At 42.2% G+C, this 26523-nt stretch overlaps 1 protein-coding gene across 1 annotated transcript in view; it reads left to right on the top strand.

Annotated features, from left to right (window-relative positions):
* Positions 1–26523, top strand: part of LOC109924412 (transcription factor CP2-like protein 1) — a 37223-nt gene that overhangs the window by 9727 nt on the left and 973 nt on the right. Inside the window, exons 5-14 of the mRNA XM_048614784.1 lie at positions 5035–5141; positions 6466–6618; positions 7973–8083; positions 8174–8274; positions 10641–10695; positions 12225–12318; positions 19853–19943; positions 25302–25399; positions 26077–26219; positions 26345–26396. Of these exons, the coding sequence (XP_048470741.1) occupies positions 5035–5141; positions 6466–6618; positions 7973–8083; positions 8174–8274; positions 10641–10695; positions 12225–12318; positions 19853–19943; positions 25302–25399; positions 26077–26219; positions 26345–26396 (1005 nt within the window). The remainder of the gene's footprint in view (positions 1–5034; positions 5142–6465; positions 6619–7972; positions 8084–8173; positions 8275–10640; positions 10696–12224; positions 12319–19852; positions 19944–25301; positions 25400–26076; positions 26220–26344; positions 26397–26523) is intronic.

The following is a 26523-nucleotide window of genomic DNA, read 5'->3' as shown; positions in this document are numbered from 1 at the left end:
CAGCCTCCACCACCTCCTCTGGCAGCTCATTCCATACACACACCACCCTCTGCGTGAAAATGTTACCTCTCAGGTCCCTTTTAAATCTTTACCCTCTTACCTTAAACCTATGCCCTCTGGTTTTGGACTCCCCCACCTGGGAAAAAGACCAACGCTATTCACCCTATCCTTGACTCTCATGGTTTTATAAACCTCTATAAGGTCACCCCTCAGCCTCCGACGTTCCAGGAAAATAAACCCAACCTATTCAGCCTTTCCCTATAGCTCAAGCCCTCCAATCCTGGCAACATCCTTCTAAATCTTTTCTGAACCCTCCTAAGTTTATCAACATCCTTGCTATAGAAGTACGACCATGCAGTATTCTAAAAGTGGCCTCAGCAATGTCCTGTACAGCTGCAAAATGCCAGAGACCTTGGCATAAATTGGATTTTGTGGTTGTGCCATTGCTGTCATTGTTAAAAAAAAACCTGTATTTCCATAGTACCCCATGATTGCTGGATGTACCAAAGCACCATATAGCCAATCAAACACTTTTAAAGTGTAGTTACTGTTGTCTCTTATTGCAAAGCGATAAGTCCTTATTGCTGTTTGTGGGATCTTGCTATGTAAAAAAAGGTAAGGTCACTGTTGGATGTAGAAAATGCAGTAGTTAATATGCACATAGCAAAAAGGTAAAGGTAAGGTCATCACAGTCCTAGCAGACTACAGGATTGCACTCTCATTAGGGAGTGGTGGTGGTTTAACCTGAGGGTCACCACACCTCAGGCGAGGGGAGAGGTTGAGAAGGACAGTCCTTCATAGTAACCTCAGCCAACGTGGGAATTGAACCCATGCTGCTGGCATTTGGGTCTAGCTATTAGTTTCAAAATGTTTATGGATAGAGATAAGACTTCCATAAAAGTTAAAGTTTTTAATTGGAGTAAGGCAAATTTTAATGGTGCGAGACAAGAACTTTCAAAAGTTGATTGGAGTAAACTGTTTGCAGGTAAAAGGACATCTGACAAATGGGAGGCATTCCAGAGTGTGATGTTGAGAGTTCAGAAGCTTTTTGTTTCTGTTAGAGTGAAGGATAAGGCTGGTAAGGTTAAGGAACAATGAATGAAAAAAGATATTGAGGTTCTAGTCAAGAATAAAAGAGAATTTTATTTTAGATATAGATAACTTGGTTCAATTGAATCTCTTAATCAATATAAAGAGTGTAGGGGTAATCTTAAGAGAGAAATCAGGAAGGCAAAGAGGGGATACGAGATAGCATTAGCAAATAAGGTTAAAGATAATTCAAAGAGATTCTACAAATACATTAAGAGCAAGAAGGCTACCAGAGAACGTAGGACCTCTTAAAGATCAAGGAGGGCATCTTTGTGTTGAACTCCAGGAAATGGGAGAGATACTAAATGATTATTTCATGTCAGTTTTTACCATGGAGAAAGAAATGGAGTCCAGAGAATGCAGAGAAATAAACTTTGATGTTTTAAAAACAATTTACATTATAGAAGAGGAAGTTCAGGAGGTCTTAGAGAATATCAAGGTGCGTAAATCTCTGGGACCTGATCTAATGTATCCCAGAATGTTGTGGGAAGTAAGGGAGGAAATTATTAGACCCCTTGCAGAAATATTTGCATCATCTATAACTATGGGTGAGGTGCCTGATGACTGGAGAGTGGCTAATGTTGTGAGAAAGGTTGTAAGGGGAAACCAGGGAACTATAGACCTATGAGTCTAACTTTGGTTGTGGGTAAATTGTTGGAGTTGATAAAAAAAATAGGATTTGTGGACATTTAGAGGAGCAAAATTTGATTAGGGATAGTCGGCATGGTTTTGTGTGAGGAAAATCATGTCTGACAAACTTGATTGACTTTTTTGAGGATGGCAGAGCAGTAGATATTGTTTACTTGGATTTTAGTAAAGCCTTTGACAAGGTTCCACATGGTAGACTAATTAATAAAGTTAGGTCACATGGGATTCAGGGTGAGCTTACCAATTGGATATATAATTGGCTTAACGGCAGGAGAGAGAGTAATGGAGGACGGTTGCTTTTTGGACTGGAGCCCTGTGACCAGCAGTGTGCCACTGGGATCAGTTCTGTGTCCTCTTTTGTTTGTCATTTATATAAATGATTTGGATGAGAATATAGAAAGCATGGTTAGTACGTTTGTGGATGACACCAAAACTGGTGGCATTGTAGACAGTGAAGAAGGTTTTCTAAGATTACAGAGGGATCTTGATCAAATGGGTCAATGGGCTGAAAAATTGCAGATGGAGTTCAATCTGGATAAATGAGAGGTATTGCATTTTGGTACACAAACAAGGGTAAGGCTTACACAATTAATGGTAGGGCCTTGGGTAGTGTTGTAGAAAACAGGAACCTGGGGGTGCAGGTTCACAATTCTTTAAAGTTTGTGTCACATATAGATAGGATGGTTAAAAAGGCACTTGGCACATTTGCGTTCATTGCTCAGTCCTTTGAGTATAGGAGTTGGGATGTTATGTTGAGGTTGTACAGGACATTGATGAGGCCTCTTCTGGAACACTGTGTCCATCTCTGGTCGCCCAGTTATATGAAAGGATATTATCAAGCTGGAGAGGGTTCAGAAGAGATTAACCAGGATATTGCTGGGTATGAAAGGTTTGAGTTATAAAGAAAGGCTGGATAGGCTGGGACCTTTCTCACAGGAGCGTAGGAGGTTGAAAGATGACCTGATAGAAGTTTATAAAATAATGAGAGGTACAGATAGAGTTGATGGTAAATAAAAACCGAAAGAACTGCGGATGCTGTAAATCAGAAACAATAACAAAATTGCTGGAGAGGTTCAGCATCTGTGAAGGAAAAAACAGAGTTAATGTTTTGGGTCCGGTTCTGAGGAAGGGTCATCGGACCCGAAACGTTAATTCTGTTTTTTCCTTCACAGATACTGCCAGATCTGCTGAGCCTCTCCAGCAATTTTGTTTTTGTTCTAGAGTTGATGGTGTTGTCTTTTCCCTAAGATGTGGAATTTCAAGACTAGGGGGCACATTTTTAAGGTGAGAGGAGAGAGATTTTAAAAAAGACGCAAGAGGCAAATTTTTTACACAGAAAGTGGTACGCATTTGGAATGAACTTCCTGAGGAAGTGATGGATGTGGGTACAATTATAACGTTTAAAAGACATTTGGATGGATACACGAATAGGAAAGGTTTGGATGGATAAGGGCCAGGACCAGGCAGGTGGGACTAGTTTAGTTTAGGATTATGGTCAGCATGGACTGGTTGGACCAAAAGGTCTGTTTCCGTGTTGTTTCCGTATGACTTTATGATTCTATCTCTCTGTATCGCAAACCAGCTGGTCCACTCATTCAATTCTCACATTGGCTGCGTGTGGCTTCTCAACCTCTCCCCTCACCGGAGGTGTGGTGACCTCCAGGTTAAATCAACACCAGTTGTTTGTCTCTAATGAAAGAGCAGCCCTTTGCTCTGCTAAGTCTGTTGGGACTTTAGCATTTTTACATAGTAAGATCCCACAAACAGCAATGAGGGCAAACAGCTGTGCGATAAGAGACCGATAAATTTATTTTGATGATATTGAAGGAGTTCTACAAGTGTTTATATAACGAACCTATAACTCCCATCAGCCAGTTTTACACACCCTTTCGGATCATGCCAGGGTGCATTACGATTAAAAACATTATTTTCCTTTAGAGACTTGTACACTTAAAATCAATCGAATTTAAAGTAGAGGTTGTCCTTTTGATGCAAACATAGTTGGAGAAACTGCAACTCTCCACTTATGTGCTTGAATTGGCAAATATCTCACTGACAGGGACAGTATGATTAAAATGTTAATATATACAAAACATTGCAAACAGTTGTGTAATTCCCAACTGCCATGTGCTGTGATGGCATACGGACTGGTAGATAATGAAAAGTGCTCGGAAAGTGTACAGAAACACAGAATAGTTCAGCAGGGAGAAGGGTCATTCAGCTCATTAAGTCTGTACCCACTATTTTGGATAGCAATCCATTTAGTCCCATTCCCCTCCTCCTGCCATACTTCCCCGCAAGGTATTCTCCTTCATTATTTATTCAATTCTCTGTGAGAGCTACTGCTCAATTTGTGTTGATCACTCTGTCAGGCAATAAAATCCAAATCCAAAACACCCATAATAGACATTTTTACTGTTATACAAAAGACTTGCTCATCCTCTGCAATTAAATTGTTTGCAATTCTTTGAAGAAAAGCAGAAATATCTTTAACACTTGAAAATATTCCAGTTCTCACCAAATTTCTGTCACCATTGTCTGTACAGCAGGACACAATATTAGACAGATATGTGTATCCATCAGCTACGTGGACTGTCCCTTTCCAAGACTTTGGCAGAAGTAGCTGGGCAAGCTCTCATTAATCGTCATTCCAATAAAAACTACTAATTATGTAATTGTGCCGTTTCTTTCTCTCCGCTCCAAACGTGAATAAATCTGGATGGGTGTTCAGACAGTACAAAGCAATCTAGCATTGTGCTCGCTTGCTGTCTCCCAGATTGGTGGTAGTTATCGCTGAACTTCCCTAGGCTTTACAAAAAAAGCAAAAGCAATTCACTTTGATTTAGAGTGGCTCGTCAGAGCTGGGATACAGTAGCTCAGTGTCGCAAAGGAATAAAAGGTTTTAGCTCATTCAGAGAAGCAGCCTGCTTCCATAAACAATCAGCAAGGCATCACAAGAAGCGTTAGAGATTCAGAATGAAGTCCTGCATTGGTACATTTAGCAAGTTCCATGATGCAGTTTATTGGCAACTGCTTTGCGACTTCAGTTCTCTTGGTGCCATCAACGGTAGGAGGAAGGTGGAGGGGGGGCTTCTATCAAGGCCATTTTCTTCACCGCAGTTGAATCAAAACGTAGAAACAGGGACCTGCAGTATACTGCCTACTATCCTTCAGCCAGCAATGATTCTTTGGTCTGAAGCATTCTGACTTAGTCAGACTAATCCATCATTTGCTATGGTTTTCTTTAACACTGTGACATTCTCTCTCTCTTTTCGAAATGATTTTTTTTCAATTCAGATATTCCTCTGTCAGTTGGAATTGTGGACCCACGGGTAACCCCCATGCTGCTGAATGCTGCGGAATTTTTCTGGGATCCAAAGAAACAAACCTCTCTCTCCATTCAGGTTTGTGTCTTCCTCGCTCCAGTTCAATCCTCTTCCCTTTCCCTTTCTCTCATGTCACTCTCTCTCCTTTCGCATTGCTTCTACTCTAATTTTCTCTTCTACTCTACTTTCTGTCACCCTCCCCCACAGTTATCCCTCTAGAATATTTGTCCCCAAGCCTCTCGCCATTCATTTATCCCAGATCCTCCTCCCCATGCTTCCTTGGGCCATATTAGGAGGGCAGTGACCTGCTCCTAGGTTTTATAATTCCTGATCCACCCTCATGATCAGATAGTGCACAGAAGCAGCCCTCATTATGAATCACATTTAGGTTTCCTTTCCTCTCTGGTATCACGTCAACGTCTCTGACTCAGCAAAACCTGATGGCGCACCAATCCATAGCGCAACACTTTGGAACTCAACCAGTTATAGCACTGAGCTGCCTGCCTCAAGAATATCAACAATTCATTGTCTCCTCTTTTCCTCTTTACAGACTTCTTGTCAACTTCACAGAAGATAATGTTCCACAAACTTTGGCACTGAATGATCCAACAAAGCTGAAGGCCACATTGATCACAATTAAGTGACACACAGAGGGGAGGATGGTTGCATAATGTGATAGTGTCACTGGACTAGTACTCTCAAGGTGCATGACAACACTTTGGGGATGTAGGTTCAAGTCCCATCCTGGCAGCTGGTAGAGTACATGGTCAATTAATAAAGTCTGAAATTGAATGCTAACCATCAGTGATGGTGACCATGACAACTATTGTCATTTGTTGTTTTTAAAACCCAACTGGCTTACTGATGTTTTTTGTGGAAGGAAATTGGTCATCCTTACCTGGTCTGGCCTACATGTAACTTAAAACTGTCCTGGCAAACCACTCAGTTCAAGGTCAGTTAGGAACAGGCAACAAGAAAAGAAGGAGTATGTTTTAATACAATTTATCTTACTATCTCATCTATTTAAAAAATAAGGTTAAAGAAATTTTTTTTTCATGCAGTCAGTGCCTTAATAACTTCAATTTCAGGAGTGGAATATTTCTCACTTTTAGTCAGGAGTGAACTACAGAATCTAGACCAAGAGTGGGATAGACACATAGATTGTGATGCCTTCCATGCTGCCCCAACTCCAATATTTAACTACTCTCTATAATTGACCAGCACAACATATCAATGTCCTTGTCCATTAACGTTGCAAATGGAGTTCCATTTAAATCACTTCGAGACTTATAGACACTTAGTCACACTCCAGCACCAAGAAGTAACAGACTTACTTCCGCAGATGAAGGAATATCGGTCAGGACTGGAAACTTGTTACTAAATTCCACACCTTCGTTTTCAGGTTCACTGCATCAGCACAGAATTCACCCCCAGGAAAAATGGTGGCGAGAAAGGGGTCCCCTTCAGAATTCAGATTGACACCTTCAAGCTGAGTGAGAACGGAGACTACACTGAGCACCTGCACTCTGCAAGCTGTCAGATTAAAGTATTTAAGGTACTGAACTTTTCCCAAGGCAGTTAGAACAGAAGGTGGTTATAAACCATTCATCACTGTCAAAAACCAACCCAGAGCTGCAGAATTCTGTGCTTCAGAATGTGGCACGTGATTTTGCTGTATTGTGTGAGCAATCTGACCGTGTAGTTGGATGAAGAATTTAGGAACAATTGTTATGGATTTATATTTCTTACATCGTCTCCTTTTGGATTCATCAGATCCATTGGGTCCCATCACAAATACCTTTTGCTTCTGCTTATTTTCTTTTGTTCAAGGTATTGAGCTGATTTGGACTATATAGGCCTTAGAATGGTTATGGTATAGTGGTAATGTTTCTCCCCTAGTAGGCCCAGGGTGGGGTCACAGGTTCAAATCACAAACAGGGTGTCTGGTGGAGTTCAAGTTTAATGAAACAAAGCTAGTATCAGTGATGGTGACCATGACAACTATCGCTGATTATGGTTTAAAAACCCATGAGGCTCAGGATGTTTTATTTTAAGGAAAGGAAATCTGCCACACTCACTAAATCTCTCTCTTGGGGTCTACAGCAAAGCAGGGCCTTTGACAGGGAGGGACAATAGGACCCAATAACGTAGTGCAGGCTGCAATTCTCAGGCCAGGGGTCTCTGAATGGTCTGTGAGCTACTTGGTTCAAGGGCTACAGGGCAACAATTGCTGGTCTTCCCAACAACATCTCAGGGAGGAATAAAGGAAAAGTTAAAACAAACTGAGAAGTGAAGTCCCATTTGACTGCAGGACAAAGATGTAGATTAGCCAGAATGCCTATGCCTCACTGCTGACCTACAGTGTATGATTCTGTTTTTGCCTAAGCAACCTGAATCAGAAAAGTTATTACACACCTCTAGAACTTGAACCAAGTCTCCTAGCCCAGAGGTATGGATATTACCACTGGACCACAACAGCCCTTTCGTGTATGGCTATTGGGTATGGCTGTGATGTGCCAATAGGCCTTCAACACTCCCAGCCTTACACCTAAAGGGCTGAGGAACTAAAGAGGTCCTGATGCTGAAAACATTCAGGAGAATGGAATCAAGACATCAGTTTTTTGGAAGCACTTCCATTGCCAATGAAATGTGCTCCAAGTCAAAGACTCTCTTAGCTTGAACATTGAATAGATGAGTGCTAGACCATTGAACAACATTTTCCTGGGTGTTGAGCAGGAGCAGTCAGTTCCAGATTCCTCATTTATAGAAAGATTTGTATTTCAATAGCCTTACAGTCAAAAGAGTACATTTTTTGAAGGTGTTTACTATTGTAAAGTCAGCTAATTTGCACACAGCAAGCTTCAATAACCAGCAATGTAATGATGACGAGATAATCTGTTGAAATCCAGCCCAAAGGTGCTGACAGGAAACTGAAAACTGACAAAGAGAAAATAGAGAAACGGTCTCCACAGGAGAGGTCCAAGTACCAGCTAGCATATGAAACCACGGTGCTAACTGAGGTGAGGCATTAGCCCTTATTAACTGTACAGGTTGTGGAGATTTTATCTTGACATATACTTCATAGATTATTCCTTCATTGTTTCAATTAGTGTTCTCCTTGGCCTGACACCCCACCCTGTACAAATATTAGCCCGGCTGGAAGCCCAGGTTATAGCCCAGCATCTCCGATTCCATTCAACATTCCAGAAGGGTAAGTTGGTGCTTATTCAGAATTCGTTGTTTGCATAGAATCTTAACAAGCTGTGACTCAGGTTCAGTGGAAGTAAAGACATGCAAAAGTATGGGGTGAAGTTAAAAGGTCATTCAGGCCATCAAAACCCATTGCTAGAGGTATGCAAAATCATGATCAAAACTGAGGTGGCAGAAAGTAAGCCGAAGACTCAGATTCACGCTGACTAGCAACACAATTTTACAGCAAAAAGGATCTTTAAATAATGAGTTACTCAAGGCACTGCCAAGAAAGATGATAGAAACAAATTCAGTAGTAACATTCACAAAGAAGTTAGATAAATAATTGAAGGGGGAATAATCACCGGGCTATGGGAAAAGAGCAGCAGAATAGGATTAATTAGATAGCCTGGGTTGGCACGGTGGTCAGTGGTTAGCACTGCTGCCTCACAGCGCCAGGGACCTGGGTTCGATTCCAGCCTCAGGTGACTGTCTGTGTGGAGTTTGCACATTCTCCCCGTGGCTGTGCAGGTTTCCTCCGGGTGCTCCAGTTTCCTCCCACAGTCCAAAGATCTGCAAATTAGGTGGACTGGCCATGCTAAACTGCCCATAGTGTCCAGGGATGAGTAGGCTAGGTTGATTAGCCATGGGAAATGCAAGGTTACAGGGATAGGGTAGGGGTGAGTCTGGGTGTGGTGCCCTTTGGAGGGTCATTGTGGATTTGATGGGCTGGATGGCCTGCTTCCACACTACAGGGATTCTATGATTCTAAATTCCTATTGCCTAAATCTAACAAAGGAAGAATAAACCCATTGAATTATGGGGAATGAAGAAGGATTTGACAATAAAAAAGTCCTTGTTTCAAAGTGAATTTGACATTTGCAGATTGAACATGTCAATCCAGCCTTGAGGCTCTTTGGGTGAACTTAGATGGCCCATTAGAGACAAAAAGACCAGATATAAATTTGATATTCATGCTTCCACTAAGTTGCACAAATCCTAATTGGCTGAGCATGGGTTCTTAGCACTTATTCATCAAAGATGGAACAGTGATTTTTCAAACACATACTCTGTTCCTGTTCCAAAAAAGACAAACTAAGTGGTAAGAAATGCAAGTATAAATATTGCTAAATTGTTTGAGCTTTATAGATTGCTTTGCCCAAAATTGAGGGTTTCTTTTGGCTTATTGGCTGCAGTATTTAATTGTCCTGTGTCTAATGGAGAGGGTGAAAATTGAAGTACATGACGATTTTTGCTCAGCTTTCTTTTCTTTGATTGAAAAAGAATGGGCTTATATTCAGGAACGACTCGAACATTTTTTTTAAAATTCATTGTTGGGTTCTGGTCATTGCTGGTTTAGGGCAACATTTATTGCCAGACCCCATCTGTTGTGGAAATGGATGGGGTGAGCTGCTCATCGTGAACTGTTATAGTCCTTGGGGTGATGTGGACACAGCCACAATGCTGTTAGTGAGGGAAGTTTCAGGAATTTAGCCCCCTGATAGTGAAGGAACTGCGATAGTTTTCCAAGTCTAGGTGTTGAGTGACACATGGAGAGGATTTGGATTTTTGATAGATGTGGAAGGGATATTTCCTATCGTGGGCCAAGCTACAGCCTGTGCTCAGAGATAGTGGGAATTGCCTATGCTGGAGTCTGAGATAACAACGTGTGGAGTTGGATGAACACAGCAGGCCAGGCAGCATCAGAGGAACAGGAAAAAACAGATTTCTGAAGAAGAGTCCAGACCCGAAACGTCAACTTTTCTGCTCCTCTGATGATGCCTGGCCTGCTGTGTTCATCCAGCTCCACGCCTTAGGATCTGTGCTCACTGTCTAAAAATCAGAGGGTGCCCATTTTAAACAGAGATTAGGCAAACATCTTTGTCTCAGGGGTTGTGAGCCAGTGCTGCTTGCAGAAATTTTCCAAAGGTCCTCAAACAGCACCTTCTAAACCCACAGCCACTTCCGTCTGGAAGGACAAGGCAGCGGATACATGAAAACACCACCATCTGCAAGTTCCCCTCCGAGCCACTTGCCACGCTGACTTGGAAATATATCACCATTCCTCCAGTGTCGCTGGGTCAAAATCCTGGAATCCCCTTCCTGATGGCCTTGTGAGTTCTTCTACAGCACACAGACTGCAGCGGTTCATGAAGGCAGCTCACCACCACCCCTTCAAGGGCAGCTGGGGATGGGCAAGAAATGCTGGCCCAGCGTCCCACAACAGAATAAAAATAATGCCAGCTGCTTTTCCAGTTGGGTAGAGGTCAAGGGATTGGGGGAAGAATGACTGTAGATAAGTAGGTTTGACTTTGCACATGGAGTAGAGTGTAGCCCTACACATAAAGAAGCATAAGTGATATCTGATAGGAACTTTGTTTATTGCAGGAGCTGTTCATCTCCAAACCATCAGGTGGATGGATCAGTGCAGAGCACAATGGAGGTCAGTATTCTCTTTCCTACATTGAGTTGTCCTTCACACAAACCTGAGCTGCAGTATCTAATACAGTATCTAATAAGTTAGTATATGTCTGACAACTGAATGAATCCACATGTATAACACCTGAATGGAAAGAAAATCTGAAGGACTCATGTGCATGTGGCATTAGGAAAGAAAAATCCAATACGGTATATTTTGTCTCTCAGACATCAGTTCTTATAAAGTTGAGGATGTTGACAGGTTTTCCCATGCTTAATGGGCTGCAATAACATTTGATTTAGCACCTTTATCAAATACTTTCAGGAAGTCTAAGCATAATACATTTAACAGTTCTCCTTCATCTACAGCACCCAGTACTTCCTCAAAGAACTCCAGTTGATAGGCAAATCATGATCTTTCACAAAACCAGGTTGACTTTGCCTGATTACTTTGAACCTCTCTAAATGCCGTGCTACAATTTCTTTAATAATAAGCTTCTAATATTTTCTCTATGACAGATGTGAAGCTAACTGTCCTGTAGTGTTCTGCTTTCTGTCTTCCTTTTTGAATAAAGAAGTCACATTCACCATCTTCCAATATAGTGGGACTGTCCACAAGACAAAGCAGTGTTTGAAAATTAAAACCAATGCATCAACTATCTCACTTGCCACTTCTTTTAAGATCTGAGGATGATATCCTTTAGGTCCTAGGCACTTGTCAGTACACAGCTCCTACAATTTACACAGTACCAATTCTCTTGTGCACCACTCCCCCAAGTGACTCATCTTTATTATTTCTAATATCTACACAAACTGTTTTCATTTCTTTGTTTCCCGAACTTAGGTCACCCTACACTATTGTGTTAATACCATATTAACTAACAGAGACCACCTCCTTTTCTTACTTTCCGGTCATTCCTAAACATCCTGTACTCGTCACGATTTAGGTTACAATCCATGTCATGCTTTGGCCATGACTGTGAAAGGGGAGTGGTTTTGTTAGGCCATCTCAGAGGGCATTAAGACTCAACTTGCATTTACGTAGCACCTTTAATGCTTTGTTGCTTCACAGGAGAGTTGTAAAGCACAATCAGCCACATAAGGATATATTAGGACAAATGGCAAAAAGCCTGGTCAATGAGATAGATTTTACTAACAATAAGAAAGAAAGAGTGGTAGTATCCCATCACAAGTCACCCTTTAGTTACATGTGCACAGTACATGACACCGGTCCAACTAGCGCAGAGCTGACTCCTAGAGAGAGCAGAATCTCTGACACTCCTGTTCTTACCTGTCAGCCAGGGCTCCCTGATTGGACGAGATTAACAACCCCAATCAGGAAACTCATATTCTACGAGATTCACCAGGCTGACATCATTCCAATCACTACAAAGAGTATCGCTGGATTAACTTCAGCTTCAACATCATTAACAAAGTGGAGAGTGTATGAGCAACCAAAGGTTGTGTTGACTAGAGAGGACTGTGGTAATTTTACACCAGTTAGAAATATGAGGTAATCTTGGTTAGTCAGCGAGATATCTCTCTGTCTTGCAGCATCTGTCACCGACGTTAACAATTCAGGAAACGCAGCAGTGGCTTCATCTACACCGATTCACACCCTTTTGTAAACTGTTTGCAAATTTCTCAGGTAAGAATCCCGTTCACTGATTGGCCGAAGAGAATGGATAGAGTGACAAAAAGAGCTGGATAGTCTAAGATGATGATTCAGATCAGGCAAGAAAATGAGGAAGATCCCATATAGGGCCATTGGTTTGAGAGCTTTATTGCATTAATGGTAGTGGCAACCCACCAATAAATGAAGAAATGTCTTCAATAACTTTATTGTGTTGGGGAATCACATCTTGGCAATTGTTACAATGCAGTGATTACAACAAAGGGTTCAAACGACTTTTCAAACCATGAACATTTTGCAGTTGACCCTCTGTATCAGAATGCACGGTCATCTCTGAATTACATTGTTTCAAATTCACAAGATTCTGTTAGCAGTCACTTTTTGCCTTGTCTACTGTCTACCGGAAATGTTTTCCATTCGGCTGATTTGCAATGGCTTTTCCACAAGACTTTTAATATCTTAGTTCATAAAGGAGTTAGTTACCTTTATTATGTAGAAATGCTTATCTATATACCTTATAAGTACGTCTATACATAGTGTCGTGGACAAAAAAACTTACTTCAAGTTTTTAACTGGACGGTCTTCTTTGTCCAGAAATTTCTCAAAATTGTAAAAAGTGAGTAGTTTATTTTCCTACTCCCCAAAGCCTGTTCACCATCTACAAGGCACCAGTCTGGAGTGGGATGGAATACTCCCCACTTGCCTGGATGGGTGCAGCTCTAACAACACTCAAGAAGCTTGTCACCATCCAGGACAAAGCAGCCCGCTTGACTGGCACCACACCCACAAACATTCAGCCCCTCCATCACTGATGCTCAATGGTGGCAGTGTGTACCACGTACCATCCAGAAGGATAAAGGGTAGCAGATACAAATGAACACCACCACCTGCAAGCCTCTCTCCATCTTGGGAATATATCGCCATTCCTTCAGTGTCCCTGGGTCAAAAATCCAGAACTCCCTCTCTAACAGCATTGTGATTCTACCTACAGCACAAGGATTGTAGTGGTTCAAGAAGGCAGTTCACCACCACTACCTTCTCGAGTGGCAACTGGGGATCGGCAATAAATGTTGGCCCAGCTAGCAATGCCCATGTCCTGAGGGAACATGAAAGAAAGCCTTACTCCTCAGATCGTCCTACAATGTTCCAAAAGACCCTGAGTTGAGCATCACTTACGACTTATCTTTAGGATTGACCTCCTCTTCTCTCTGTGATTAACCTTGTGTTGTATCAAACACTATGGACTATGAGTCTTCACTTAAGTTCTCAAAGTTGGGTAAAAGTCCTTTATTTTAAAATTAGAAGCCCATTCTATGCATTTTGTGTGCTGACTGTGAGGCAGATGACATAATTTGATTGATTGATTTATTGTTGTCACATGTATTGAGATGCAGTGAAAAGTGTTGCTTTTGAGTGCTTATACAGGCAGACCATACCATACTAAGTGCATCAAGGTAGCAGACTAGAGCACAGAATACAATGTTACAGCCACGGAGAAGGTGCAAAGAGAGAGATCAGAATTAACATTTGAGAGCTCTGTTCATAAGTCTGGTAACAGCAGGGAAGAAGCTGTTCTTGACTCAGTTCATACAAGTATTCAAACTTTTATATCTTCTGCCCAAATGAAGTGGGTGGAAGAGAGTGTAACTAGGGTGAGAGGGGTTTTTGATCATGTTGGTTGCTTTCCTAAGGCAGTAGGAAGTGTAGATGGAGTCAATGGATGGAGGCTGGTTTGCATGATGGACTGGGCTGGTTCACAACTCTCTGTAATTTCTTATGGTTCTGGGAAGAGCGGTTGCCAAACCAAGCTGTGATGCATCCAGTTAGGATGCTTTCTAAAGTGCATCTATAAGAATTGGTAAGATCCTTGTGGACATGCTGAATTTCCTTAGCCTCCTGAGGAAATAAAGATGTTGTTGTTCTTTCTTGACCATCACATCAACGTGGGTGGATCAGGACAGATTATTGGTGATCATCGCTCCTGTGAACCTGACGTTCTTGACCTACTGATGCAGACAGGGCCGTGCCCTTCACTCCACTTCCTGAAGTCAATGACCAACCCCTTCATTTTGCTGACATTGAGGGAGAGATTGTTATATTTGTACCGTGCCACTAAGCACTCAATCTCTGTCTTTTATTCTTTCTTCTTGTTGTCTGAGATCTGACCAACAACAGTCGTGTCATCAGCAAATTCGTAAATTGAATTGGGGCAGAATTTGGCCACATAGTCGTGAGTGTAAATTTATAGATTTATAGGTAACAGTCTGTGTGCGTGTGTGTGTAGGGGTGTGTGTGTGTGTAGGGGTGTGTGTGTGTATGTGTGTGTGTGTGTGTGTGTAGATGTGTGTGTATGTGTGTATAGGTGTGTGAGAGAGAGAGAGAGAGGGAGAGACAGAGAGACCTCTGAGCTGCTTCTGATCACCTGCAGTGTTCATTTTCCGAAGTCCAATCGACCTTTCAGTTCTTTTCTTTTGCTGCATTTTCACCTGTTGCTGTAGATTATAAACCGCAGCAGGTGACTATGAGGAGGTGTGGGGGGTTCGGAGGGGGATGCTGTATTGATGTATAGTGTGGGTGGGGAAGAAGTGTTTAGGTAATGATAGACTATCCATCAAAATGTGGGACACGTTTGAACAACCAGCTGCTACTTCTTGCCAGTCAGTTTTGCAAATTTGTACGAAGTGGATTGTTCGGGATTTTAAAATTTCGACAGGGTTGATAATGAAGCTTAAGAGCCCAGGCTACACACCTGTCCTTAGCCATGTACATTGCAACAATTAAAATCCATCTGGATGCATATATGAATAGGAAGGGTTTAGAGGGATATGGGCCAAATGCTGGCAATGGGACCAGATCAGTTTAGAATATCAGGTCATGGCGAATGAGTTGAACCAAGGGGTCTATTTCAGTGTTGTATAACTCTGTGGCTCTATATGTCTGTACTCTGTTTCTTTACAATGTTGATTTTTTTTATTGTATAGGCAACATAAAAAGTTAGAGCACTTAGCTGTGGTACGTTAATAAAATAACAGGGCTAGAGCCTTGCAAACATCTCACAGAGTTAGTTGATTTTATTCTTGCTTCCAGCTAAGGTTTAATTGACAGGAGGTCGAATTGATAAGATATACTTTGGTCTTCTTCTGGTGAAGGCCATTGGCTTTGTGCAAAGCCTACAGAAGATTGCTGAAGGGAGCAAAAGCAAGGCATGTCAGATTGTCACTCTGTCAGTGGAGCACGTCACTGCAAACTAAAACAAATCAGCCAATGTGTCAGCTCACCAACAATGCAGTAGCCCCATCTGCCTGACAAAAAGGAATGAGTGAGGAGGAGAGAATGGGAAAAGGCGGGTGAAAACCGCACAAAGAGGTCAGGCATGGAAATTTGAAATGAGAGGGAGGAAACAGGAAGGCACGAACGAGAAAGAGGAATAATACAAATGTGGAAAGTGTTTGAGAGGCTCTGACAAAGTGGACGGGTCAAATGAATGAAGGCGAGAAGGGTGTGAATATGAGAGGATCAAGGCCAGAGGTCAAAGGGGGTCTGACAATCCAATGGATTAATGGAAATGGCAACATGAGAGATCTTCAAGACACAAGTCAGTTAAAGAAACACATTCAACTAAGTGACAGGATGTTATTGACTGTATCAGCAACATGAGCAAATGTACTTACAAGCCTGTAAGGTCACCTCTCAGCCTCCAACACTCCAGGGAAAATAGCCCCAGTTTATTCAGCCTCTCCCTACAGCTCAAACTCTCCAACCCTGGCAACATCCTTGTAAATCTGTTCTGAACCCTTTCAAGTTTCAGAACATCTTTTTTTTCTCACAGAGAGACCAGAATTGAATGCAGTATTCTAAAAGTGGCCTCACAATGTCCTGTACAACTGCAGTATGACACCCCAACTCCTATACTCAATGCACTGATCAATGAAGGCAAGCATATGAATAGATGTTTATAAAATCATTAGGGGCATGGACAGGGTGAATAGCCAAGGTTTTTTTCCCAGGGTAGGGGCATCCAAACCTAGAAGGCATAGATTTAAGGTGAGAGGGGAAAGACTTAAAACGGATTAGAGGGACAACTTTTTCCACACAGAGGGTGGTGTGTGTATGCAATGAGCTGCCAGAGGAAGTGGTGGAGGCTGGTACAATTACAACATTTAAAGGTATCTGGATGTGTGTATGAAGAGGAAGGGTTAAGAGGGATATGGGCAAATGCTGGCAAACGGGACTAGATTTATATAGGATATCAGGTCGGCATGGATGAGTTGGACCAAAGGGTCTGTTTCTGTGCTGTATAACTCTATGACTTGTCCAGGGTATCTGATTAGATATTTGTTAATAATATTTTCTTTAGAATATAGAACATAGAACAGTACAGCACAGTACAATGTTGTGCCGAACTTCCACCCCTACCATATACTATCATCCATATGCCCATCTAATAGCCGCTTAAATGCCCCTAATGAGGCCGACTCCACTACCCTCTCCGGCAATGCATTCCACGCCCCTACCACTCTCTGAGTAAAGAACCTACCTCTGATGTCTCCCCTATATCTACCTCCACTCACTTTAAAACTATGCCCCCTCGTAATAGCTACCTCCACCCTAGGAAAATGTCTCTGGCTGTCCACTCTATCTATACCTTTGATCGTTTTGTACACCTCTATCAAGTCACCTCTCATCCTACATCGTTCTAAAGAGAAAAGCCCTAGCTCTCTCAACCTTTCCTCGTAAGATCTTCCCTCCATTCCAGGCAACATCCTGGTAAATCTACTCTGCACCTTTTCCAACGCTTCCATATCTTTCCTGTAATGAGGCGACCAGAATTGGACACAATACTCCAGATGTGTCTGAACCATTGTTTCGTATAGCTGGAGCATAACTTCACGGCCCTTGAATTCAATCCCTCTATTGATGAAAGCTAACACACCACACACCTTCTTAACAACTGTATCCACCTGGGTGGCAGCTTCTCTAGTGTTTGAGTACGTTCCCCAGATAGAAACAGTTTGGAGAGACTCGGATTGTGTTAAGAATTAGGATGAAGATAACTATTTGGTACAATAGTGGAAAGCAATTGTCTTAAAAACAGCCATAGAAATGGAGAAAGTGTAGAATTCTACCTGGATTCAGGGAAGTTAGTGATTGTGAAGGAGCAGTAAGAGTGAACCTGTTAAAGGGAGGGTACTGCAGGATGTAGTCAGTCTTGCAATGCAGGAAATCTCTGAAGAATTGAAAACTAAATAACCGGACTGCAAGATGATTGGACATTGTCTGTACTCAATGTATAACAATGTTAGAATTAGAATTAGAACTAGATTTTATTGTCACATGAACAAAGGTGCCTAGGTACAAAATTCTAGGTACAAAGTAGAAAAATAAGGAAATGAAATTAAAAGAGATAACAAGGTGTAGAGCTGGATGAACACAGCAGGCCAAGCAGCATCATAGGAGCAGGAAGGCTGACATTTCAGGGTCTACTACAATCAAATGAAATTAAAAGTTCAGCATTACAATCCTTCTTTAGCCATGGACCTGCAGACGCTCCACACTGCACTTTAGAGGAGATTTATCAGGAACACCCTGGGCACTGAGAGGAGGCATTTCCGACATAAGAGTCCTAAAAGCCTCTTGATTGATCAAAATGAGAGGACAAGAGATGCGCAGGACACCAAAAATTCTAAAGAAACATGCTAAGCAGAACAAGATGAACAGAATGCTCCAGTGCCACAGGCAAACTCACTCATCAAGGCAAGTATCAGGGAGGGGCATTGACCAGTTTAGTTCACCCCTGTTTAGAATACCACCAAGCATTGATTGAGCATGCTCAAGTTGTGAAACAGGTCGATCCGTTTCAACAACTTGAAAAACTGGTCTGTCAAACTGGTTCTGAAGGAAAAGACATCTTGGAATTTTAGGAAATTGTTCCCACCCACAAATTACCTGCGCCATCCTTTGACCTCAGAACTGACCAGCAGGTGAGGGCAAAAGAAAACACAGATCCTGTCAGAAGATTGCGGTGCCAGGAATGTAGCCCACAGCAATTACAATAACCCATGGGCAGAAGGCTCCACCTTGCCAGCCATATGGTATTAATAACAGTCTGCCAGAAAAGAGTGAGAGAAAGGGAGATAACGAGGACAAGATGAAAAATAAGAGAAAATGCAAATAAGGATGAAACAGGGATAGAATTGTCAGCATTTCGGGAACTCTGGAGTATTCACAAATTAATGTCGATGTCCTGGATGTTGCAGCTAGCAACTCAGGAGTGAAGTGTGGAGCTTTATTTCATTTTCTTTGAATGTTTGTTTTTAAATTAGTTAGAGGAATTTTGGAAACAACACAATGGTCTGTTTGGGCTGCAGAAAGATCTCCTGTCTTGAAGCCTCCAGTACTACATCAGATGAGAGTTGACAACAATAACTCGAGAACACCAGATTATGAGAACAGTTGGAACAAGAACTGTATAGAACAAATAAAATAGAAGGAAGAACAAATAATTATTTGGTAGAGCAGAACTTGAGTATTACTAAAAAAAAGACACACTTTGTTAAAGATTTTCATCTAGCGCTTGAGAGGATAACTTGCAAGAATACCATTCTTTCAACTCGACAAAATAAGTGACAGCTATTTGCTGGTTCACATCCCAGAGCAATGCCTTGATCAATTAGATTTAAGCTGCCTGGTTTAAGGTTTTAATGAAACCTGGCTGTTAACTGTCAATCATTATCTGGTTACGTCTCCATGGCGATGCCTTCACCAATCAATCCAAGTTCACTTGTCAGCGTTCTCCTCTCATCCAGTATAAACGCTGTTTTCCCTTTACAATGGAATTCTTGTAAAATGTCCTGATGAAGGCAAGATGAAAATGTTTCTTCTTTTAGCAACAAGGAGGAAGAACTTTGGAGAGAGGAAAAAAAATATCAGTGAAACAAGACAAAGATAGAAATTAAAAAAAAACATAATGGAGAGAGCTTGGAGGCCAGAGATATAAGGGCACGGTATTCAAGGCCAGATGTAAACTTTGTGTGACTTATATTGTCTTGTTTGGTTACATACAGAGTAAAGTTGCTAAGCAGGTTTCAAATCATCTCTCAATGTCTACAATAAGGAAGACTGAACAGTCTTAAGGAGAATCTACTTGGCTAATATTTATCACCAGTTACAAAAGATTAATGAATGAGGAATGTGCAAGAAGTGCTGAGGATTCAAATATCATCTTTATTTAAAGAGAAGGATAAAAACATATGATGATTTGATTTATTGGAAAGGTTTTTTTTGCCTATGCGACAAGTTAAACTTGCATTGTGTTCAGGAGATTGCTTTAAAACAAACATCTCAATGGACTAGGAAAGGTTTGTGTGATCATTTATTTTATGAATTGATTCCTTCATTCCTGCTCTCTCCTTTCAACTAATTATTTCAATCCTCAATTCATGCTAATACCTGGCCACCACTCATCCCATCCCAAGTTTGTATCGTTTTGTGTAGTACCCTTTAATTTTTACTTGACTGTTTTGTAACTGTTCCATATTCAAACCCTTAGGGGCCGATCTACTTAAACTCTCGCGCGACGACATCATTCAAATTTGCGGCCCAGCAGATGGAATCAGACTTTTTAACACGCTGCGACTGAGGTAAAGCTGTCAGCATCTGCCAGAATCTCTGAACAAATTAATGGCTCCTCTGCTCTGTTCTGACAGGTGGCCACACAACACATAAGGTGACCAAACAGGTGGATGAGGGTAAAGCGGTTGATGTGGTGTATTTGGATTTCAGTAAAGCGTTTGATAAGGTTCCCCATGGTAGGCTATTGCAGAAAATACGGAGGCATGGGATTGAGGGTGATTTAGCAGTTTGGATCAGAAATTGGCTAGCTGTAAGAAGACAGAGGGTGGTGGTTGATGGGAAATGTTCATCCTGGAGTTCAGTTACTAGTGGTGTACCTCAAGGATCTGTTTTGGGGCCACTGCTGTTTGTCATTTTTATAAATGACCTGGATGAGGGCGTAGAAGGATGGGTTAGTAAATTTGCGGATGACACCAAAGTCGGTGGAGTTGTGGATAGTGCGGAAGGATGTTGCAGGTTACAGAGGGACATAGATAAGCTGCAGAGCTGGGCTGAGAGGTGGCAAATGGAGTTTAATGCGGAAAAGTGTGAGGTGATTCACTTTGGAAGGAGTAACAGGAATACAGAGTACTGGGCTAATGGTAAGATTCTTGGTAGTGTGGATGAGCAGAAAGATCTCGGTGTCCATGTGCATAGATCACTGAAAGTTGCCACCCAGGTTGATAGCGTTGTTAAGAAGGCGTACAGTATGTTAGGTTTTATTGGTAGAGGGATTGAGTTTCGGAGCCATGAGGCCATGTTGCAGCTGTACAAAACTCTGGTGCGGCCGCACTTGGAGTATTGCGTACAGTTCTGGTCACCGCATTATAGGAAGGATGTGGAAGCATTGGAAAGGGTGCAGAGGAGATTTACCAGGAAGTTGCCTGGTATGGAGGGAAGGTCTTATGAGGAAAGGCTGAGGGTTTTGAGGCTGTTTTCGTTAGAGAGAAGAAGGTTAAGAGGTGACTTGATAGAGACATACAAGATGATCAGAGGATTAGATAGGGTGGACAGTGGGAGCCTTTTTCCTCGGATGGTGATGGCTAGCATGAGGGGACATAGCTTTAAATTGAGGGGTGATAGATATAGGACAGATGTCAGAGGTAGGTTCTTTACTCAGAGAGTAGTAAGGGCGTGGAATGCCCTGCCTGCAAAAATAGTAGACTCGCCAACTTTAAGGGCATTTAAATGGTCATTGGATCAACATATGGATGATAATGGAATAGTTTAGGTTAGATGGGCTTCAGATTGGTTTCACAGGTCGGTGCAACATCGAGGGCTGAAGGGCCTGTACTGCGCTGTTATGTTCTATGTTCTAAGGCACATCTTAGTCTTCAAGATTCTGAAAGCAGAGACGCAGAGAAAATATTTCCACTTGTAGGGGAGATCAAAAATAGGTTTATAACTGTGAGATGGTCACTAGACTAGAGGGCATAGCTTTAAGGGGGGAGGGGAAAGATTTAAACGAGACCAGTGGGACAACTTTTTCCACACAGAGGGTGGTGCATGTATGGAATGAACTGCCAGAGGAAGTGTTGGAGGCTGGTACAATTACAATATTTAAAAGACGTTTGGACAGGAAATGTTTGAAGGATATGGGTCAAACACAGGCAAATGGGACTAGTTTAATTTGGGAAATCTGGTTGGCATGGGCAAGTTGGACTGAAGGGTCTGTTTCCGTGCTGTATGACTTTTATGTATCAATGTCCCCTGGTTCTGGACTCACCTGCCATCAGGAGCATCCTTCCTGCATCTGGTCGATTTTACAGGTTTCTATGAGATTCCTCCCTCAGTCTTCTGAACTCCAGGCAATGTAATCCTAACCAATCCAAGCAGAGGTGAATAGCCCCAATACATTTGAGCGGCCAGGGAGATGTTTGAGGATGAAAAGATTTGGAAGGTTATGCTAACTAGGTTAGAAGAAGGGGTGGGAGGAAGCTGATGAGAAATATAAACACCTATTTAGACCACTTGGGCTGAATGAATGACCTGTTTTGGCTTTATAACTTTGTTAAAGGTTAAAAGATAGTGAGAATCGAAATGAGCACTGTTCCCAGTGATCAGTAACATCAGGCTGCATTGTTTAAATCGTTGTGATCTGGAACTGTCAGCTATGGGGTAGCACTGTGGTTAGCACTGTTGCCTCACAGCCCCAGGGTTCCAGGTTCAATTTCAGACTTTGGTGACTGTTTGTGTAGAGTTTGCACATTCTTCCCGTGTCTGTGTGGGTTCCCTCCGGATGCTCCAGTTTCCTCCCACAGTCCAAAAACATGCTGGTTAGGTGGATTGGCCATGGTAAATTGCCCGTAGTGTTCAGGGATGTATAGGTTAGCCATGGAAAATGCAGAGTTACATGGAGACTTGTTGGGCCAAACAGCCTGTTCCCACACTATAGGGATTCTATTCTATTGATCAACAGATCTATAATTCATTCGCATAAACTATGGCATATTCTGCTCACTTAATAGTGACATTAACCAGTACAAAGTTATCAAGCTAATAGTAGTGTTAAAATAAAAGGGGAGAGAAATGTGATATGTTGAATATTTGTCACTAACATCACCAACGGTCTTCTCTTGGTTTCAGGAAGTTAAGATTTACAGTAAAAGTTTATTGGCAGGTCTGTGACATTTTTTATATTGAAGCAAAACAGTTGAGGCAGGCTTCTCGTCATGGTTGCCTGGATATCCAAGAAAGTCCTCACCAAACATTGTGACTAAAGACCTCTATATTACGTTTATGCAGTTTCAGTCCATTTTCATTACAAACCTATACTTAGGTAAAGATTGCCCCCTAGAGGCAACGTAACTTCATGACTGCTGTCAAAGTCGGCCGACTTTCCACCGGTATTAGAGGTTTCCATTCGATTGTTCAGGTTGAAATGCAGAAACCAGTTTCACTCTCTCGTATACGAGTGATTTTGAACCATTTTAAGCAAAGATAAAACTGCAAATGCAGCATTGCATCTTACCTGTCTTTTAAAATTACTTAAAACTCAAAATTTGCTGCCAGAGGAGCTAGTAAAATCAGGCACAATAGCAATGTTTCAGAGGCATTTACATGAACAGGTAGGGAATAGAGGGATATGGATCATGTCCAGGCAGATGGGATTAGTTTAGAATGGCATCATGGTAAGCACAGACATAGTGGACCGCAGGGTCTGTGCCTACACTATGTTATATTCTATGTTTGTTAACTAACCCTAATTTAAACAAGGCTGCAATGGAAGTTGAGAGTTTTGAGCACAAGTGGATGAGGGGATACATGGATAGTGCAGGAAAGAGCAATTGAAGAAGAGGTCAGTCACGATCCCATGGGCATTTTGGGAAAGGCAAATCAGGGCAGGACTCATACACTTAATGGTAAGGTCCTGGGGAGTGTTGCTAAACAAAGAGACCTTGGAGTGCAGGTTCATAGTTCCCTGAAAGTGGAGTCACAGGTAGATAGGATAGTGAACAAGGTGTATGGTATGCTTGCCTTTATTAGTCAGCGCATTGTTTATAAGAGTTGGGAGGTCACGTTGCAGTTGTACAGGACATTGGTTAGGCCACTTTTGCAATTCTGCGTTCAATTCTGGTCTTCCTCCTATAGGAAGGATATTGTGAAACTTGAAAGGTTCAGAAAAGATTTACGAGGATGTTGCCAGGGTTGGAAGGTTTGAGCTATAGGGAGGCGCTGAATAGGCTGGGGCTATTTTCCCTGGAGTGTAAGAGGCTGAGGGGTGACCTTATAGAAGTTTATAAAATCATGACAGGCATGGATTGGGTGAATAGCCAAGGCCTTTTCCGTGGGGTGGGGGAGTCCAAAACTAGAGGGCATAGGTTTAAGCTGAGAGGGAGAAAATTTAAGAGGGACCTAAGGGGCAACTTTCTCATGCAGAGGGTGCTGCATGCATGTTATTAGCTACCAAAGGAAGTGGAGGAGGTTAGTACCATTCCAACATTTAAAAGGCATGAGGATGGATACATGAATAGGGAGGGATTTAAGAGGGATATGTGCCAAATGGGACTAGATTAATTTAGGATATGTACAGCTCTACAACTTAATGAATGATGGTTCCTGGGGCTGTACTGGAACATAGGACATAGGAGCAGGAGTAGGCCATTCTCCCCATTCAGCATGCTCCACCATTCATACTGATCATCGCTGAGCATCTTGCCTTGAAAACAACAGGTGGTACAATGGCTCAGTGGTTAGCCCTGCTACCTCTCAGTGCCAGGAACTCAGGTTTGATTCCACCCTTGGTCGACTGTCCGTGTGGAGTTTGCACATTCTCCCTGTGTCTGCACGGGTTTCCTCCTACAGGCTGGGTGGATTGGCCATGAGAATTGCAGGGTTATAGGGATAGTGGGGTGGGTTTGGGTGGGATGCTCTTCAGAGGGTCTCTGTGGACTTGATGGACTGAATGGCCTGTTTCCATACTATAGGGATTCTACAATCTCTCGCTATGCCATTTTTCCACATTATCCCCACATATGGTCTACTCTTGGTCCTAGTTAGTACGTTAAGAGCACTTTTACCGTAAACTTTAACTGTTAAAATTGAAAATGTGTGTAAGTGAATAGCAACAAAATGGTAGTGAATGGAGAGCTCTTGCACATGAAAGGAGTTTATTCAATGGCATTTATCCTGAATGAGCATCACCACCCATCCCAACAGCAACAGGCTGAAACAGCAACAAGTTGTTTTGTACAATTTCTAAGTCAGTAAAACAGCCCCAGGATATTTTACAGGACCCTTAACTCAACAACATCTAACACTGAGATTTTGATATATATAAAGGCGATATTTGGACATTTTAAAGAAGGATTTTTTTAAGAGGTTAAAGAGTTAGAAAGGACAAGTAAAGAGAAATTTACATTTATCTCGACCATTTCATGACCTTAGGCATCCTGAAGCATTTTACACCAAAATAAAACAAGAAGTCATCACAGTCAACTTGTGCATAGCAAGCTCCCACAAACAGCAACATCATAGTGACTAGATAATCTTTTCATTTAGGGATCAAGTGACCAGGCCATCTGGGGGAGAAGGGTTTATCTCTTCTCTGAATATTGCCATGGAGACCTTTGGTTACGCCTAAGAAGCTAAATGGCTCTCAGTTCAATATCTGAAATCACAGTCTGGCCCTTCCCCAGCACTGAACCTCCCACGCTGCAATAACTTTCTCAGCGCCAATCCTCCGGCAGCGCGGCGCTCCCTCAGTGCTGCTCTGCAGCTTAGATTTTGCGCTCATGTCTCTGGAATGGAATTTGTAACACAAGATTGTGAGCATGGAGACAAGAGGGGCAAGACACAATCAGGGTTTTTTTTTTAAAAATTGAAAGTGACAGTGGAAGAAGTTCAGTTTAGAAAGCATGCCCCTGACATCCCGTTTCTGTCCACAGGTCCATTCGCCCACGCCTCACCGTTTATATGTGTCAGGAGCCCGCACAGGGAAAGGATAAAGAAGATTGCCAGGACACCACCAATACCGCCATGTGTGGTACGTAGCCGGATCAGGATCAGAGCACCACAGTTAGGAGCACTGCCACAGTGACTGAGAAGGTCAATGAGAACTGGCTCGCTGCCTGGCTGTTGCAGCGGAGGAAGGATCATGGGCCTTTATACCCCATCCCCAAGGGATGCCCAGGAAGCTTTAGGAAATAAAAGCTTCATCTCCTGGGTATTTCTGTGAGTAATCTAGGAAGAGGTACCTCACCTTATATTGTAGCTTTTCATGTGACATTCAACACAGAGACAGTTAGGGGTCTAAACAAGGCAAAGGCTTTAATCTATCAATATGTGTACCGGGATACAGCTCAAGATTGACTATTCAACAGAGAAAAAGTTTCTTTATGTACTTATAAAATTTATAGTTGTATTTATTACTCAGGCACATAATTGGTCATATGACTATAGACAGCACAAGACAATTACAATATCGATTCTCAGTAGGTGGCTGGACTGTTCCCGAGTTAGGAGAAGTGCATTCCATTCCAAAGCTAATCCAGTGTCCATGAAAGTCCCTTGAACATGCAGTTTCCCAGTTGCAAAGATCTCTCTGGAGCATGAATTGGTTTCTACTTTACGTACATTATACTGACGTCGTCTGTTTTTGTGTAGATAAAATGGTTCAGGTCTCCTCATAAGAAGCCTCAACCCCAGTATTTTCCTCCCTAGTTTACAAGGAAATCTACCTGGAAGATCTAACCAAAGCTGAACTAACCAACAAGTTGGCAGCTCTATTCAACATCTCACCAAGCCAGATCCTTCAGATCTACAGACAGGGAGCAGCTGGGATCCATATCCTGGTTGGGGATCAGGTGAGTTACTGGGTGCCTACTCAAGTGGGGCTGCAGTTTTGGGTTGCACATCATGAGATTTTTCAGCATAAAACAGAGAGTAGAGGAGAAATGATGTTGTAATATTTTGTACATCTCTCTTCCAGATGATTCAGAATCTTGCGGATGAATCCAGTTTTATAATTAACTCACTGAAAGGTAAATGATCCAAAGTGCAGATACAATTCATGATCCCTCACGTGTAAGGGTACAGAGGCAGGATAGGGCTCTTGAGGTGCTGTTAGTGTCCCTACCTCTGAGCTAGGAGGCCCAAGGCCAACTCCTA

This window comes from Rhincodon typus, chromosome 30 (genome assembly GCF_021869965.1).
Source record: "Rhincodon typus isolate 14 chromosome 30, sRhiTyp1.1, whole genome shotgun sequence".
NCBI lineage: Eukaryota > Metazoa > Chordata > Chondrichthyes > Orectolobiformes > Rhincodontidae > Rhincodon > Rhincodon typus.
Note: the sequence above shows the minus strand (reverse complement) of the source record. Positions and strands in the feature narration are given on the sequence as shown.